The 14,443-nt window shown below is 45.3% G+C and overlaps 1 protein-coding gene across 4 annotated transcripts in view; it reads left to right on the top strand.

The window, feature by feature from the left end:
- MYT1 (myelin transcription factor 1) overlaps positions 1-12,029 on the top strand; it is a 42,538-nt gene extending 30,509 nt beyond the window's left edge. For 2 of the 4 annotated variants that reach the window (XM_031057938.1, XM_031057937.1), the window contains exons 16-22: positions 457-519; positions 1,098-1,181; positions 5,302-5,523; positions 6,268-6,359; positions 7,231-7,334; positions 7,434-7,577; positions 9,202-12,029. In XM_031057938.1, the coding sequence (XP_030913798.1) occupies positions 457-519; positions 1,098-1,181; positions 5,302-5,523; positions 6,268-6,359; positions 7,231-7,334; positions 7,434-7,577; positions 9,202-9,342 (850 nt within the window). In that variant the 3' untranslated portion in view covers positions 9,343-12,029. Of the gene's footprint in view, positions 1-456; positions 520-1,097; positions 1,182-5,301; positions 5,524-6,267; positions 6,360-7,230; positions 7,578-9,201 lie in introns of all 4 variants that reach the window. The other 2 variants (XM_031057936.1, XM_031057935.1) reach the window with 1 other exon arrangement.
- The last annotated feature ends 2,414 nt before the right edge of the window (positions 12,030-14,443 follow it).

Genomic DNA, 14,443 nt, shown 5'->3' with positions numbered 1-14,443 from the left:
CTGTCAGCTGTTTTTCTGGTTTCTGCTCTCTGCTTGGGTCCATCCTGCTGGCCCTGGATGGCCCTTGCTCTCTCCTTATGCCTTCCTAAAGATGACAAACATTGTTAACATTGTCCTGGAGGGGCATTTTAGCTCATTATCAGCTCCTGAGCTGTCCCCTTGACGAGGGTGGGGACACAGGCTGGGACCTGTGTCCTCACATGGGAGAGCAGCTCCTCACTGTGCTCCCAACATCCCAAGGTGTTCCTCTCCAATGTCACATCATGCAGTGGTGCACTGACTTCAGTACCACGGATATTACAGACCAAATCTTGTCCTTACAGAAGGGGAAGGGGCAGGAAGGAAAAATCTGCTCATGCTGACAGTGCCCAGATTTCTCTTTGAGAAGAGCTGTCACAAAGTGCTGATCCCCTGCTCACATCCCCAGGCTAATCCGAGCCTCCCTTGCCTCTGCAGGTGCCCTACTCCTGGCTGTGATGGCTCTGGTCACATAACAGGAAATTATGCATCACATAGAAGGTAAGATCTCCCTTAAATTATTTTCTCTCTAGTCTCTTTCTGTGTTGCTTCCTCTTTCTTTTTTTTTTTTCCCTGCAGTGGGCAGAGTTGTAAAGTTCTGAATAAAACATTAATGTTACTGACAACTGAAGCCTATTTTCATCTCTTTAATCTGACTTCTTTTTTTTTTTCTGATGTTTTCAGAATCTGATTAGAAGCTCCTTTCAACAGAATAAAAGACAAAGGGTCAGATTTTAGCTGATGCAATGTTCCTGTTAATATTGCTACCTATTTATGACTTCTATTATCACTTTAGAACATTAATAGCACAGATCTGAGCCTTCTGTTTCAACAATTCCATTAAACATTGCAGGCTGTTAGCAGATATCTTCTTATCTAGACACCATTAATTACTGTCCACCTCCCTCAATTTTTTACTATTTTTTTTCCTTCTGACTTCTCCTCGTGATGTGAAGCTGCAAAACGAGAGAGATCAAAAACACTGTGCCAAATTCAAGGGAAAGATGACTGAAGCGGGGGAATAGCAAATGCAGAGATTCTGCCAGTGAGACAGGCCTTTCTTCTCTTTTTAACCACAGTCTGTCAGGCTGCCCTCGTGCCAAGAAAAGTGGGATCAAGATCACCCCGACAAAGGATGATAAAGAAGACCCAGAGCTGATGAAGTAAGTCTGGGAATAACTCCTGAGCAGAGCTTGTCACTCCCTCCACTTCATCTCACACAGATTTACGTGGGGGATCACTCAGCTCCCACCCCACATCCCCCCTCTCTCGTGCTGCTTTGAGCATCCTCTGCCAAAGCTCTTTGCTGTGTTTTGGTGTTGCAGTTTTGATATTTGATGGACAAATTGGGTGGTGGGGAGGTAATGGTGTAGTTTTCTTGCAGATGTGAAAGGTAGGTTGGTAGGGCACAAACAGTTTCTCTGCTAGCTGTGCTTTATATAATTCCTGGAAAATCACAGCAGCGTTGTAAAGGAAGGTAAAACCCCACAGTCAAGTCAAAAATTGCAGGTTTTTGGGAAGCAATGGGCAGGCAAGGGCTGATGGAGTAGAAACTACCCAGCACTGAGTTGGGTCAGGATCTGGTAACCCTGAATGAACTGTGTTTTGTGGAGTCTTTGCCAGAGCAGAATATTCTAAGTGAACTGGAAAAAACCTCTCTCTGCTGCCTCAGGCTGAAGTTTTCAAAACATCCCAGGGGGTTTATTCCTGTGGGGAATAGAGATTTGAAATTGCTTAGTCCACCTCAGGAGTTTTCATGAGCTGTGAAATCCATTTGTCCTGACTTTTAGCAAGTCTGAACATCACAGGCTCAGCATGTGGGGTCTGGCATCTGTATCTTCTCACACAGCTACAGAACATGAAAGGCAGCACTGACTCCAGGACCCTATTTTTTTTTTGTTTGTTTGTTTTTTTGTTACCTCAGAGCATCTCCATTCTTTCTGAAGCCTGTACACTCACCTGGCAAGTGCAGGTGGAAGGGGGCAAAAAGAAACATGGAAAAAATTATCAACCACTTCCAAGGGTTTCTGGCTGCCCATGAGTGCTGCCATATCTGTCCAAACCCCTTTGGCTCAGCAGACTGTCTCCAAATGGAGCTTTTTAAAAAAAATATTTCACTCCCAGGGCAGGTCTTGCCCTCCAGAGGAGCAGAGGTGGATATCTCCATGTGCCCAGATTTTGGTCTGGAGCAGAGGCTGAGCCAAAGCAGGACCCAGTGGGGGTGGAAGAACCCTGCAGGGGCTGTGGGAAGCTGGGATGTGCCTGCTGGGGGGGAAGGACCTTTCAGAAAAAGATGATATTTGAGCCATCTGCTCTGTTCTTCCTCCTCAGTCTACAGGAAGGAAAGCCTCTCAGTTAAATGAGCCGTGTGATAATTAGCAGGAGTTTGCAGAGTTTATTAAAAATTAAGCAACCTACTCAAGAATCTGCAGGAAAAAAGCCTCTTTTGGCTCAAATACACTGAATTGCTGGTGGTGTTGCAAAGCTGTGCCATTAACCAGTGACACAGAGAAGGGAAGGGCAGGCAGCAAATTGGTGATGTGCAGCTGCTGGCTGTACCTTTGCTCTCACCATGGTTGGAGACTCCACTTGGGAGGTCACCCCTCTCCATGGTTTCTCCAGGAACACATGCCCTGTGGGGCTGGGGAAGCTGTGGTTTTGCTGATTTGTGCCTTCCTCATTCAGGGCAGGACAGGGCAGTTTCCCCAGTGTGGTTTCTCTTCCCAGTGCAAGGAGAAAGGAGTTTTTATGTGGCTGTTTGGTTGTGGGGAACATGGGGTGGCCCACAGCAGAGTGAGGGTCCCCACCAGCATCCTCACCAGGGGCTGGGTTTCTCCTTGTCCACCCTAAGGATGTAAACACTGGGAAGATAAAGTTGCAAGAAATCATAATTGTTTGAGTTGGAAGGGATCTTAAATCTCATCTCATGCCAACCCTCTGCCATGGGGTGGGACACCTTGCACTAGACCAGGTTTCTCAAAGACCCATCCAATCTGGCCTTGGACACTTCCAGGGGTGGGGAATCCATAGATTCTCTAGGTTCCTGGCTCCAAATGGGGCTGGATTTTCTGACTCCTAGAAAGCTTGTGCCAACACCCCCCAGACAGGTCTTGGTGGAACCATGGACATGGGTGCAGGAAATGTGAGATGGAAATCTGAAATGTGAAATGTGAGGCTCTCTGCAGCAGCAGCAGGAGGTGGAGGCATTCCCTAACATCCCATGGCCCAGACAGCAATCCCCCCTCTTCCAGGAGGGGCAGAATCTCCTCTGAGGTGTGCAAAACAACGTGGCACAACAACCCCTGGCTGGTGCCTCCCCCAGCCTGTGGCATGTTTGTCCCACCACCCACGGCAAGGTGCGCCTGGTGTGGGTTTATCTTAAGGAGCTTTGGCTCTAAATCCTTCCTCTGTCTGCACTGAACTCCACTTGGAACCCGGCCGAGTTTTGCACATCATCACTGAGGAGAAAGTCATTTAGTCCCTGTTGTTTGTGCTGTTCATCCTTCAAGTAATTTGCTGCAGATGTGATTGAACAGATCACCTCAACCTTCAGCCCAGCCCATACAGCGGAAGCATCCACAGGTGTCTAATTGATCAAACGCTACTGGTGCTCCCATTAAATAATAATAATGTTAAAAAAAAATAAAATACATCCAAGACAGCTGTTTTGCACAATAAGGCTCTGGTTTATTTTTTAACAATGAAAATGTAATAAAAGTTAAATTAACGGTGTAAAATATGTAATGGTTGGGCTGTAACGGCTGCATACGAAATGCTGGGGTTTGTCTCTTTCTCTCTTGCTCTTCCCCCCTCTCCCCCTTCTCCTTTTCCTCCTGAGGATTCAGTAATTTGCTCGTGATCATATAAAAGCAATGATGTTATGAATTTACTGAGGATCCTGCTGGCAGGGATATTATAAGTGAATTGTGCTGCATTTGCAGCTGATTAAAATCGAGATCAGCATTTTTCAAATTATCTTGGGAAAAGGCTGGGTGTAGGGCCCCCCCTTTTGCTGTCATCTCCCTTTTGTGTGGAATGTAAACAATCAGGGCAATAATTTCTGTGGTGAAACGCAGCTTGTGATTTTCAGGAGCAGCTCTGTGAATGCTTTTGCTGGAGAGCCTCAAAGTCCCTAATTGCTTCCAAACTAAGGACATGGGGGCTATTTTTGTCATTTCTTACCTCCTTCCACCTCCTCTATTTTTGAGTAACCTCCCTTGAGTAATAAACTTTTAACTGTATTTATAATTGACAAGCATTTTTAAAACAAATGCAAACCACAGCAGAAACCCTGATAGATACACTGGGCTTGTAGGATGGCAGGATTTAGGGAGAATGCCATTTGGTGGGGAGGGAGGAAAGAGGTGCCTTTTAGAGAGCCACTCTTGTGCTTGGCAGTAGCACAAGTTGTGTTGGTGCTTCCACAAGGCTCCTCACAGCTCCTGTGTGTTTGAACTGGCCATAAAGAGCTGAAGTCTGGTAAGGGCAGGGCTCATGTGCTGCCTTGATGATAATTCCCACTTTATCCCCTTGAGAGCGTGGGTTGATCTCCCCGGAGAGGCAGGATGTGAACAAGGAGGAGGAGGAGGAGGAGGCAAGCGGGGCCAGGCTGTGGCTGCAGGGTGAGGGGTGATTCAGTGATTTGTCCTGTCTGATGGGGTGCAGGCTCAGAAACCCCTCAGATGCCCTCCTGGCAGGAACAGGGCTGCAGCTCTGTGCACAGCCTGAACAGCTCCTGGCTCAGGGACTGGCTCCTGGGGAGGGCTGTGCGCCCAAGGGCACAGACAGGGCTCCTATGCTGTGTTGACTGTGCTGGGGCAGGGTGTTAAGAAATGAGCCTGGGTTCATCAGCAGTGACACAGGGCAGAGCCAGCAGTACGTGTGTGATGGTTCAGTGTGATGTCAGCCTTGGGGTACATCAGGATCTCATGTCAGGCAGCCCAACCTGCCCTTTTTGTCCCCAGTGAGGCACCAAACACCTGGTTTCTGACACCACGGGGACCTGCTTTTGCCTCATGTGACGTGACCTCCACAGACTTCCCTCCTGCAGAATTCTCCTTGATTCTCTTTGGCTCTTTTGAAGGAGCACTCGTAGCTCTTAATTTCCCATCTGCTATTTCCATCAACCAAATATCTCCCCTATAAACTCCAGACGAGACCCAAATACAAACGCTCTCTTCCCAGGCTTCCTCATTGCTGCTCATCAATAATTTCCTCCCTTTCTTTATTCCTTCCTTCTGCTCCTTGCCCTTGATGTAACTTTGGGTGATTCCCCGTGCCCAGGTGTCCCGTTCCGGGCTGTGTTGGGCTGGGACACATCAGCGGCAAGTACGCGTCCCACCGGAGCGCCTCCGGCTGCCCGCTGGCTGCCCGCAGGCAGAAGGAGGGATCGCTCAACGGCTCCTCCTTCTCCTGGAAGTCCTTGAAGAACGAAGGCCCAACCTGCCCCACCCCAGGCTGTGACGGTTCTGGCCACGCCAACGGGAGCTTCCTCACTCACAGAAGGTAAATCCTGCGGTTTGTGTCAGTGTGAGCATGGTGGTTTTGCTGTAGATAAACGTACCTGCCCCAAGATGCTGCTTGAGCAGTGTGCAGCTCCTCATGCCAGGCTCAAGAATTGGTGATTTCGATGCTGAGTTGAGTCAGGTTGAAGTTTACTGAATGGAGAAAATGTGTGGTTGTTTTAATAGTCACAGAATCACAGAATGGTTTGGGTTGGAAGGGACCTTAAAGATCATCTCATTCCAACCCCCTGCCACAGGCAGGGACACCTTCCACTGTCCCAGGTTGCTCCAAGCCCTGTCCAGCCTGGCACTGGACACTTCCAGCAATCTTCCACAGCTTCTCTGGGCAGCTCTGGGCTCACCACCCTCACAGGGAAGAATTTCTTCCTAACCTCAAATCCAAATCCCTATTTGCATGCTGAGCAAATAGAACACAATTTGAGCACCACAAATAGGAGTTTGGTGCCCAAGACAACCAGACTCATCTCGCCCTCCTCACCTGGCACACCTCCTCTTTTAGGAAGCAATGTGTTTTTAATCTTTGCTTAAAGAAAATAGCTCTCGCTTTATAAATGGGGCATTTTGTGGCATTATTCATAAAGCAATTTCCTCTGTACCATAAAAAGCTTTTAGAAGAACTGTCTCGCAGCTTGAATTCCACCAAATGGCACATGTTCTTATGTTGGGAACATAAGCACCTATAAATACTGAGAGTTTATGAAACCCATTTTTACTTGTTTTTCAGTTTGTCAGGGTGTCCAAGAGCTACTTTTGCTGGGAAGAAAGGAAAACTCTCAGGGGATGAAATTCTCAACACAAAGTTCAAGACCAGCGATGGTAAGATTTTTCACTCCTTTGCCTTGCAGGTGTGTCAGGGTGTTGGGCCCATAGATCTTTTTCTTTTTAGACTGGGGAGGTTTAAGCTGAAATCTGGGCACAGATTTCAAGGACATCATGTACTTTGAAGACCCATTGCTTGTGTTTTCTGGGTGTTTGTGCTGGCATGGTACCAGTCTCACTCATTGAGTCACACGTTTAAAGGGAGCAACAATAAAGAAGGCAAAAGAAGTAATGCTGAGATTCAGATTTTTTTTTTTCATATATTCGCTGGCATTTTTACAAATCCCTTGCAGTCACTCAGCGATTTCCACCTATTCAGGGCTTTTAATACTGAGATATTTCTGGATCTGGAATTTTGTTAGCAATGGCACTTTGCATTACCAGTGCTATTACTGAGCTTTCTGTGGTATTTGACAAGGTTCAAGCATTGAACTTGATCGTTTGGAACCTATAAATACCTGCACTCCTCTAGAAATATTGCTTTATTTTATGGACCTCGTAATTTCTCATCAAGATATGCATTAGTTTTTTAAATGGCATCATTCCAAACTCAGGATCGGAGAGAGTGACCTGACTGTTCAGGACAATCAACCTTGCTGGGTGTGGGGATGTGTTGGGCTCCAACTGCTCTGCTGTCCTTTGCTTTTGCATTTACATATTGACCTGTTCAAGTATCATTGACCTGTGATAATAAAAATATTAATTATAAAATAAATAGAAAGAAAAAGGCAGGTGAGAGGTACGTCCTGTTTCAAGGATGTAAAAGCCAAGGTAAGGACGGTGCAGCAGGATGGGCTCAGCAGAAAGCCCAACACTTTTGCTTTTCCCAAGAGCATTTGCTGACTGCCCATGACCTTTCCTCCTGCAGTTCTGGAGAATGATGAGGAGATCAAGCAGCTGAACAAGGAGATCAGTGAGCTGAACGAGTCCAACTCAGAGATGGAAGCAGCCATGGTGAAACTCCAGTCCCAGGTTTGTGTCCTTGGCCATGCATTCAAGCCCAGGGGTGATGCGTGTTGGTGGGTGCCACTGGTGAGGGTTGGTGACCCTGCCGTGCTCCTCGCTCCACAGATCTCCACCATGGAGAAGAACCTGAAGAACATTGAGGAGGAAAACAAAATCATAGAGGAGCAAAATGAAGCCCTGTTCCTGGAGCTCTCAGGGTTGAGCCAGGCTCTCATCCAAAGTCTTGCCAACATCCGCCTTCCGCACATGGTAAGAAACTTGACAGTGCTCAGCCCCAATCCAGCATCATCAAGGGAGCTGTGCCAAACCCAATTCATGATAAGGCTTTTTCACAATTAAAGAGTGGGAGAATTTCTTTCTATACACCTATGTGTCCTTTATAAGATCAGTACTTTTCCCTTATCTCTGAAGCTTGCATTGTATCTCCCTTTTGTTGTCATTTTCTGCTGATCTCCCTTTTTATCTATTGTTCTGTCTCATTACATCTGGGAGCACTATCACAAAATGGGAAACTTTATCAAGGGCACCCAGTGCCTTTTAGGCTAAGACAGCACAAGCAGAGATCAGGAGGGATTGGATTTCAGCATCAGAAAGATCTTAGAGCTCCTATTACAATGCAGGTAGTTTCAATTCAGTTTTGAATAGCTGGCAGCTAAAGAATAGCATTCTTAAAGAGAGTGTATTTTGTTTAATTTAACAAGGTCTAACAGCCCACAGCATGTTACCATAGAGTTACTGAGAAATGAAAAGACTGCATTAAAATAGTAAAACCACAAAAGGCTATTAATTACCTTCTCTCTATTCCCAGGAATGTAATTACTGTTGTCAAAACCAGGTGTGTGGAGGTGGGGCTCGTGTTGTTGAGGAAGCTGTCCTCTTACAACTCAAAAAGACCATTGCAATGATCAGAGGAATGAGCTTTTGATTTATTTTTTCTTCCATCCTTTTTTTTTTCTTTTTTTTTTTCTTTCTTTTTTTTTTCTTTTTTTTTTTTTTTGGGAATCCTTTTCATTGGAGTTTGTATTTAAATTCAGGCTGGTTGGAGAGAAGCCATCCTCCAGCAGAGCAGTTTTGGATAGTATTCACCCAGCTGCCTAACTGGCAGAAAACCACTCGCTGAGAGCTTTTTTGTGAAGTATTTGACACATAAAGGTCAAATAAACTGTTCAGCAAATATTTTTTCAAGGTTTCAGGCAACTCTAATTAAATGATGCCCATGAGACTTTTATGCTCATTTTATTCCTGTTCTTTTTCTTCCTTCTCCCTCTCTTTTTTCCCCCATTAAGCCCAAGTTAGATGCTTGCAATGCCCCTAAACAGCAGAAGCTGTACTGCAGCAGAGAGCTGGGCTGGGCAGCTGTGAGCCCAAGGTGACCTGACTTTGCCTTTGGTTCCCTCCGTGATGTTTCAGCAGTCCTGTTGTCCTCCAGTCTTTCATTTCCATGCCTTAATTCAGCCCCCAGCCTGTCAGGCTGCCTGCACACACTTTACCTGATGCTGTTAATAGCTCCACAAGGCCAGTGCATAAAATTAAGGACCTGGTTAAGATCCAGTGGGATTAGGGCAATGATGACATTCCTGTAGACGCAGCACTGCACACAAAAATGCTTTGATGTGGAGACCTTTGGCTGTCTGTACATACAGAGAAACATGGAATGGTTTGGGTTAGAAGGGACTTCAAAACTCACACTGTTCCAGCCCTCTGTAAGGACATCTGCCCCTAGACCAGGTTTCTCCAAGCCTGGCTTTGAGCACTTTTAGGAATCCCCAACTTCTCTGGGCACTAAAATACGCAGATAATTTATTGCAAAGACTCTCATCCTCGTCCTGCTCTTTTAATAATGCTTTTATTGGCTTTTTTTTTTTGGCTGCAGGATCCAATTAGTGAGCAGAACTTTGATGCCTATGTGAACACGCTGACAGACATGTACACCAACCAGGAGTGCTACCAGAACCCAGAGAACAAGGACCTGCTGGAGAGCATCAAGCAAGCTGTCAAGGGCATCCAGGTGTAGCGCCGTGGGATGGAGAGCAGCAATCAAACAGACTGTAAGATGGAACTTCCCCTCCAAGTATTCAGGTTTACAAGTTATATGGCTTGTTTAATGAATGAAAAAAAAAGAAAAAAAAAAGGACCAAAATGTAACCAAGAGGCCATTTCTGAGACATGGAACTGATCAAACTCAATGTTCTCGTTTACTTAACTTTGGACCTTCTTGAGAAAAGTGGGATTTTTTTTCCACCTTGACCACGAGGTAGATCAGGATGGAAGGTTAAATTCTCCAGTAGGCTGTGGGGCTTGGTAGCAGGTGAAGAGCAGGCATCTTCCGTGAGTTGCTTGTTCTTGCAGAATAGATCCAAGGGTTAAAACATTACAAGAACAGGGTCTTGTCTGATCCAAGACTAGTGTATGACTGGCTTAAACCCTCCTGTTGTCTATGGTCGTATGTCCAGATCACCTACTCACACATGAGTTATGTTCTATGTTGCTACAAGTGCTGGAGCTGCAAGCTACCTGTAAATCTGAACCTGTGCTGGGCCTCCCAACCCTGAAGTGTTCAGATATCCACTGGGCATGGGAACTCTGAAGTATTATAAAGTAGCTTATTTTTATTTTCTGAAAGAAATCTGAAGAGCAGTTCTGGATCTCCAGTGGAAAGCGCAATGGAAAAAAGGTTCTCAGGGAAGCTTTTGGAGTTTGCAACTACAGTATTCCTTTGTCTGTCTTAAATATGAGAGTAGCTATTATGAATAGGCCAATTCCAGATATTTCAAACAGAAGAATTTCTTTAATGTGTCATGGTCCGGTGTATATGATTTTTTGGAAATCTGTTTGATGACAGTTCTGGTTCTTTTCATTATTGTGATCATCCCTACAGTGGCGCAGTACTGCCAGTCCAGAGATCATACATCAATGCCAGAGAACGGTTGAGATTGTGATGAACAAAACAAAACAAATCAAATCCAAAAGAAGCAAAAACCAACAAAAAGAGATATGTTAATTGATGGCCAGAAAAGTGCTTATGTACTGTGAACCAGGAGTTGATTCTTTACACGTACCCACAGGGCAATGAGGATGGTTTGGTTTGGTGTTTTAGGATTTGCGTGAAATCACAGCGCGAGCGCCATTCTGCAACAAAGAAAAAGGGGAAAAAAGGGGAAAATAAAAGAGGATTCAGGTTTTGGGAATTCTTCCAAAGAAGCAGTTGTAAGCAGCTGGGTACACGCAGCCCTCTGTGCACTTAGAGAACAACTCTGTGAATGTCTTCAGGGCATTGCTCTGCAGCACTGCTCCATGGCCAGGGCCAGCTGTCACCCCATGGGGCTGCTCCCCAACTTTGCTCCCACTTGGAGCTCACTTCCTCCTCCAAACACTTCAGTGGAGCAGAACCCCCTGAGGGGCCCAGCGTGAGGCATCCCATATCCCACATCCCATATCCTGCATCACTCCCAGCCATGGGGCAGGCAGAGCTGGGGAGGTTCTTGTTGACCCCAACAAAAGGCAAGAGTGTGGTGTTGTTTCAAACCAAATCCTGCAGATATTTAGGGTATAATTCCCAATTTGGGGAAGTCAGTGGAAAGTCCCAGTGGCTACCATGGCTACTGGATCTGGCCTGGAAGGCCATGAGTGGCTTGGTTGGAGTTGTTCCCTGTGTTGAGTTCCATAGGGCAGTCGGCCTGGGTGGGCTTGCTCCCATACTTGAGTGTTTGCAGGATCAGACTCCACGAGTTCACTTATTTTAGAACCCATTCCAAGTGCAAAAATACACAAAAAAAAAAGGGAAAAAAAGTATAAAATTTGAGGTGTTAAAAACACAACGTTCTTAACATGTAAATAGAGTCCAAATTGATTGTGACTGCAATTCAGTTAGTATTTAAAGGTAGAGAAATTGCACTTACTGGAAGAAAGAGAAGAAAAAAAAAGTAGTTAGTTTAATTATGCTGTAAATTATTTAATTTTGGCAAGATGTATGTAATTTATATTTACAACAGCTTATGTTAACTTTTTAATATTTATTTAACTTTTTTATTTATTAATTTTATACTTATTTTAAACTGGACACTGCACCATAGAAATGAAGATAAAAGAAGCAAAAAAAAGTTAAAAATTAAAACTTTTGACCATAAAAAAAATGATATTCCAAAAAAAAGAAAAAAAAGAAAAAACCCTATCTACAACTCCTACTTGTAATTTTGATGCAACCAAGTTATTTTTTATATATTTTGTTATTTATTCTTTTAATGATGGGAATTTTTTTAAAGATATTTTATAACTGAGACATTTTGATAATTTTTTGGTTTGTTTTTTTGTGGGGGCAGGGGCACTGGGGGGAAGAGAGACTTTTTCAGTTTTTCTTTTTTTTTCATTCATATTGTTTCAGGCACTGATAACAGGAAATGAAAATTCTGTACTTATTATTTATTTAATATTTAAGTCGGGAAAAAAATGAACTGTGCTCTTGTTGTATATTTATTTTGTTGTTTGTGTGTTGGTTATGTGATGACTGAGTACTTGTTTATGTGAAGGAATACTGTTAATATTTAAATAATAAAGAGTCACATTGAAAGTTATAGCAGGCTACATGTTATTCTGTGAAAACGAATACTGTGATCTACTTTCCTCAGGAAATGTATTTTGCAGACAGAACTTCCTTATGTACTGGCAGGGTTATTTCATAATAAAACCCAGTTCTGTTTGTGACTTTAGTTCCTATGGTCTTTCTTCAAGCTGTTGCCAATGTGTCCCTGCTGGGCTTTGTCCTTGTCCTGCACCGTGGTTTGGGGGTGGTCACTGTGTCCCTGCTCCCCTGCGGCTCTAGCCAGGACTGTGCACCTCCCACCTGGCTCTTCCCACCTCCTAAGCTGGGAGATTTCAGGGGAATTTAGGTTTGGTATCTCTGAAGGCTTTGTAGAAGGAGCTGCCATCACCCAGCCAAGCAGGTGCTTAAAACCCTGCTGGTGCTGTGATGGGAATCCCAGGTCCCAGGAAGGCTGGAGGCAGGATTCCTCTGGGCAGGGCTTGCCCTCTGCACCCCCAGGAGTGCAGGAGCACCTCTGCCGTGGAGACAGGCTGAGAGAGCTGGGGGTGTCCAGCCTGGAGAAGAGAAGAGCCTCTTCCAGTGTCTGAAGGATGAGAGGGACTGGGGGTAAGGGTGTGGAGGGACAAGACAAGGGGGATTGGATTCACGCTGACTGAGGGCAGGCTTAGATGGGATATTGGGAAGGAAATCTTCCCTGTGAGGGTGGTGAGGCTCTGGCACAGGGTGCCCAGAGAAGCTGTGGCTGTCCCATCCCTGGAAGTGTCCAAGGCCAGGTTGGACAGGGCTTGGAACAACCTGATCTATGGAAGGTGTCCCTGCCCATGGCAGAGGGTTGGAATGAGGTGATCATTAGGGTCCTTTCCAACCCAAACCATTCTAGGATTTCATGATCTTGTGGTTTTGTGCTTCCACAGGTGGTGTGTGGGCAGAGGAGATGCCATTGGAAGCAGTACAGGAGATGCCAGCCCTGGGATGCAACACAGAGGTGGACACTTTTCCTTCCTGGATTTACAAAAAAACTTCAAAACCTGATTTTTGTCAACAAGATTTGCTCAGTTGCATCCACCTGACTGTGATGTTCACAGATTGCCCTCTTGGAAGAACAGAGCCTTTTCTCTGGTAAGAGTTTATGTTTTGAAGCTGTGGCAATGAAGAGAATTTTTCACTGATCTCTGCGTTGGATAATTTCTAAAGTTGCCAAAATTCAGTTTTGCTCTGCTGTAGCAGAGGTGAAATAATGTAAATCATGTTAAGGCCATTTGGAGCTGCATGAATTGGATCAAATGGGAATTTCAGGCAGGTTCATCACCAAGAAATTCAATTGTCTGATTAACTGAAGTTCTCTGTCTGTCCCTGCAGGGAAGCACAAGCACTGCTGGGTTTCAGCAGAAGGAGGTGGCCCTACCACAGGCACGAAAGTGAAGGGGCAGAGAAAAACACAGCTGAAAAGGCAAGAACTGGAGTCAGAAAAATGTGGAGAAAAGTTTGGGTAGAAGGAAGATTTCCTAAAGCCTTTCCTTGAGCATATGCATGGCCATGGGTGTTCACTGGAAGTTTTTTCTGCCTTCATTTACTGTCTGCAAGGTGTCCTGGTGCAGAACAACCAGCAGAAGCTTAGGACAGACTTAGGATCCCTTAGCCAGTGGTCCCTGAGAATAAACACCCCAGCAAATATGGAGATGCAGATGGAGCCCAAAGAACAAAGTCTCTTTGAGCCTTTGCTGGACTTAACTTGGAGTTGATGGGATTTTGTCCTTTTCTCAGAGGAGGAAAAGCAGTCGGACTCATGTTCACCTCAGCGGCTGGCACGCTGTTTTCCTGAAGGGCACATAATTGTTTTATGGGGGTTTCACTCGACTTTGCAACGCTGAGCAGTTCCTTGTGCCAATATTTGATTATGATGATCGAGCTAATAGACGTGCTTGCCTGTCCTTCCTTAACGAATTGGCTGAGCTGGATAATAGAGCGCTCAGATTTGTGCTAAATTGCAGCTTGGGGAGCCATCACTGGGAGATGTTATCTTCTCGGAACTGGCATCCGTTATCACAGGGAAGGGAATTGAATTGGTTTAAGATGGTACACTGTCAGTTTATAGGTGTGCTTAGGAGAGCTCTTAAGCCTCCTCCAACAGGGCGTAGGGTGAGAGAGGAATGTCAGAGCAGAGTGGGCCTTTGGCTTCAAGGATGCCAGGGAAAAGATACTCTCAGCATATGGTTGTCTCTAAACACATCGATAAACCATTGACCAATGAGAGTCATTTGGCCTCACTCATGCTGCTGTTAATTGTTAAAAGCTGCTAATGACCCATTCCTCCAGTGGTACCTTCCACTTGTCAGCATTGACCTGATCTCTCCCAGAGAGGCGTTCCAGCCATGGCTTTCAGCTGTAAGCAGAAATGGGGGTTCTTTCCCAGCCTCATGCATTTTTCTGATTTTTTTCCCCTTGCCCTACAGCTTCTCTGAGTGAAAGCTTGAATCACCTCACCCTGCTCCCACAACCAAGGGGTCCTGAAAAACACACAGCTGGGTGGTCAGGAAGGGGTTGCCTCATTCCCATCAGGCTACTGGGGAGAAAA

This window comes from Geospiza fortis, unplaced genomic scaffold, assembly GCF_000277835.1.
Source record: "Geospiza fortis unplaced genomic scaffold, GeoFor_1.0 scaffold188, whole genome shotgun sequence".
Lineage (NCBI taxonomy): Eukaryota > Metazoa > Chordata > Aves > Passeriformes > Thraupidae > Geospiza > Geospiza fortis.
Note: the sequence above shows the minus strand (reverse complement) of the source record. Positions and strands in the feature narration are given on the sequence as shown.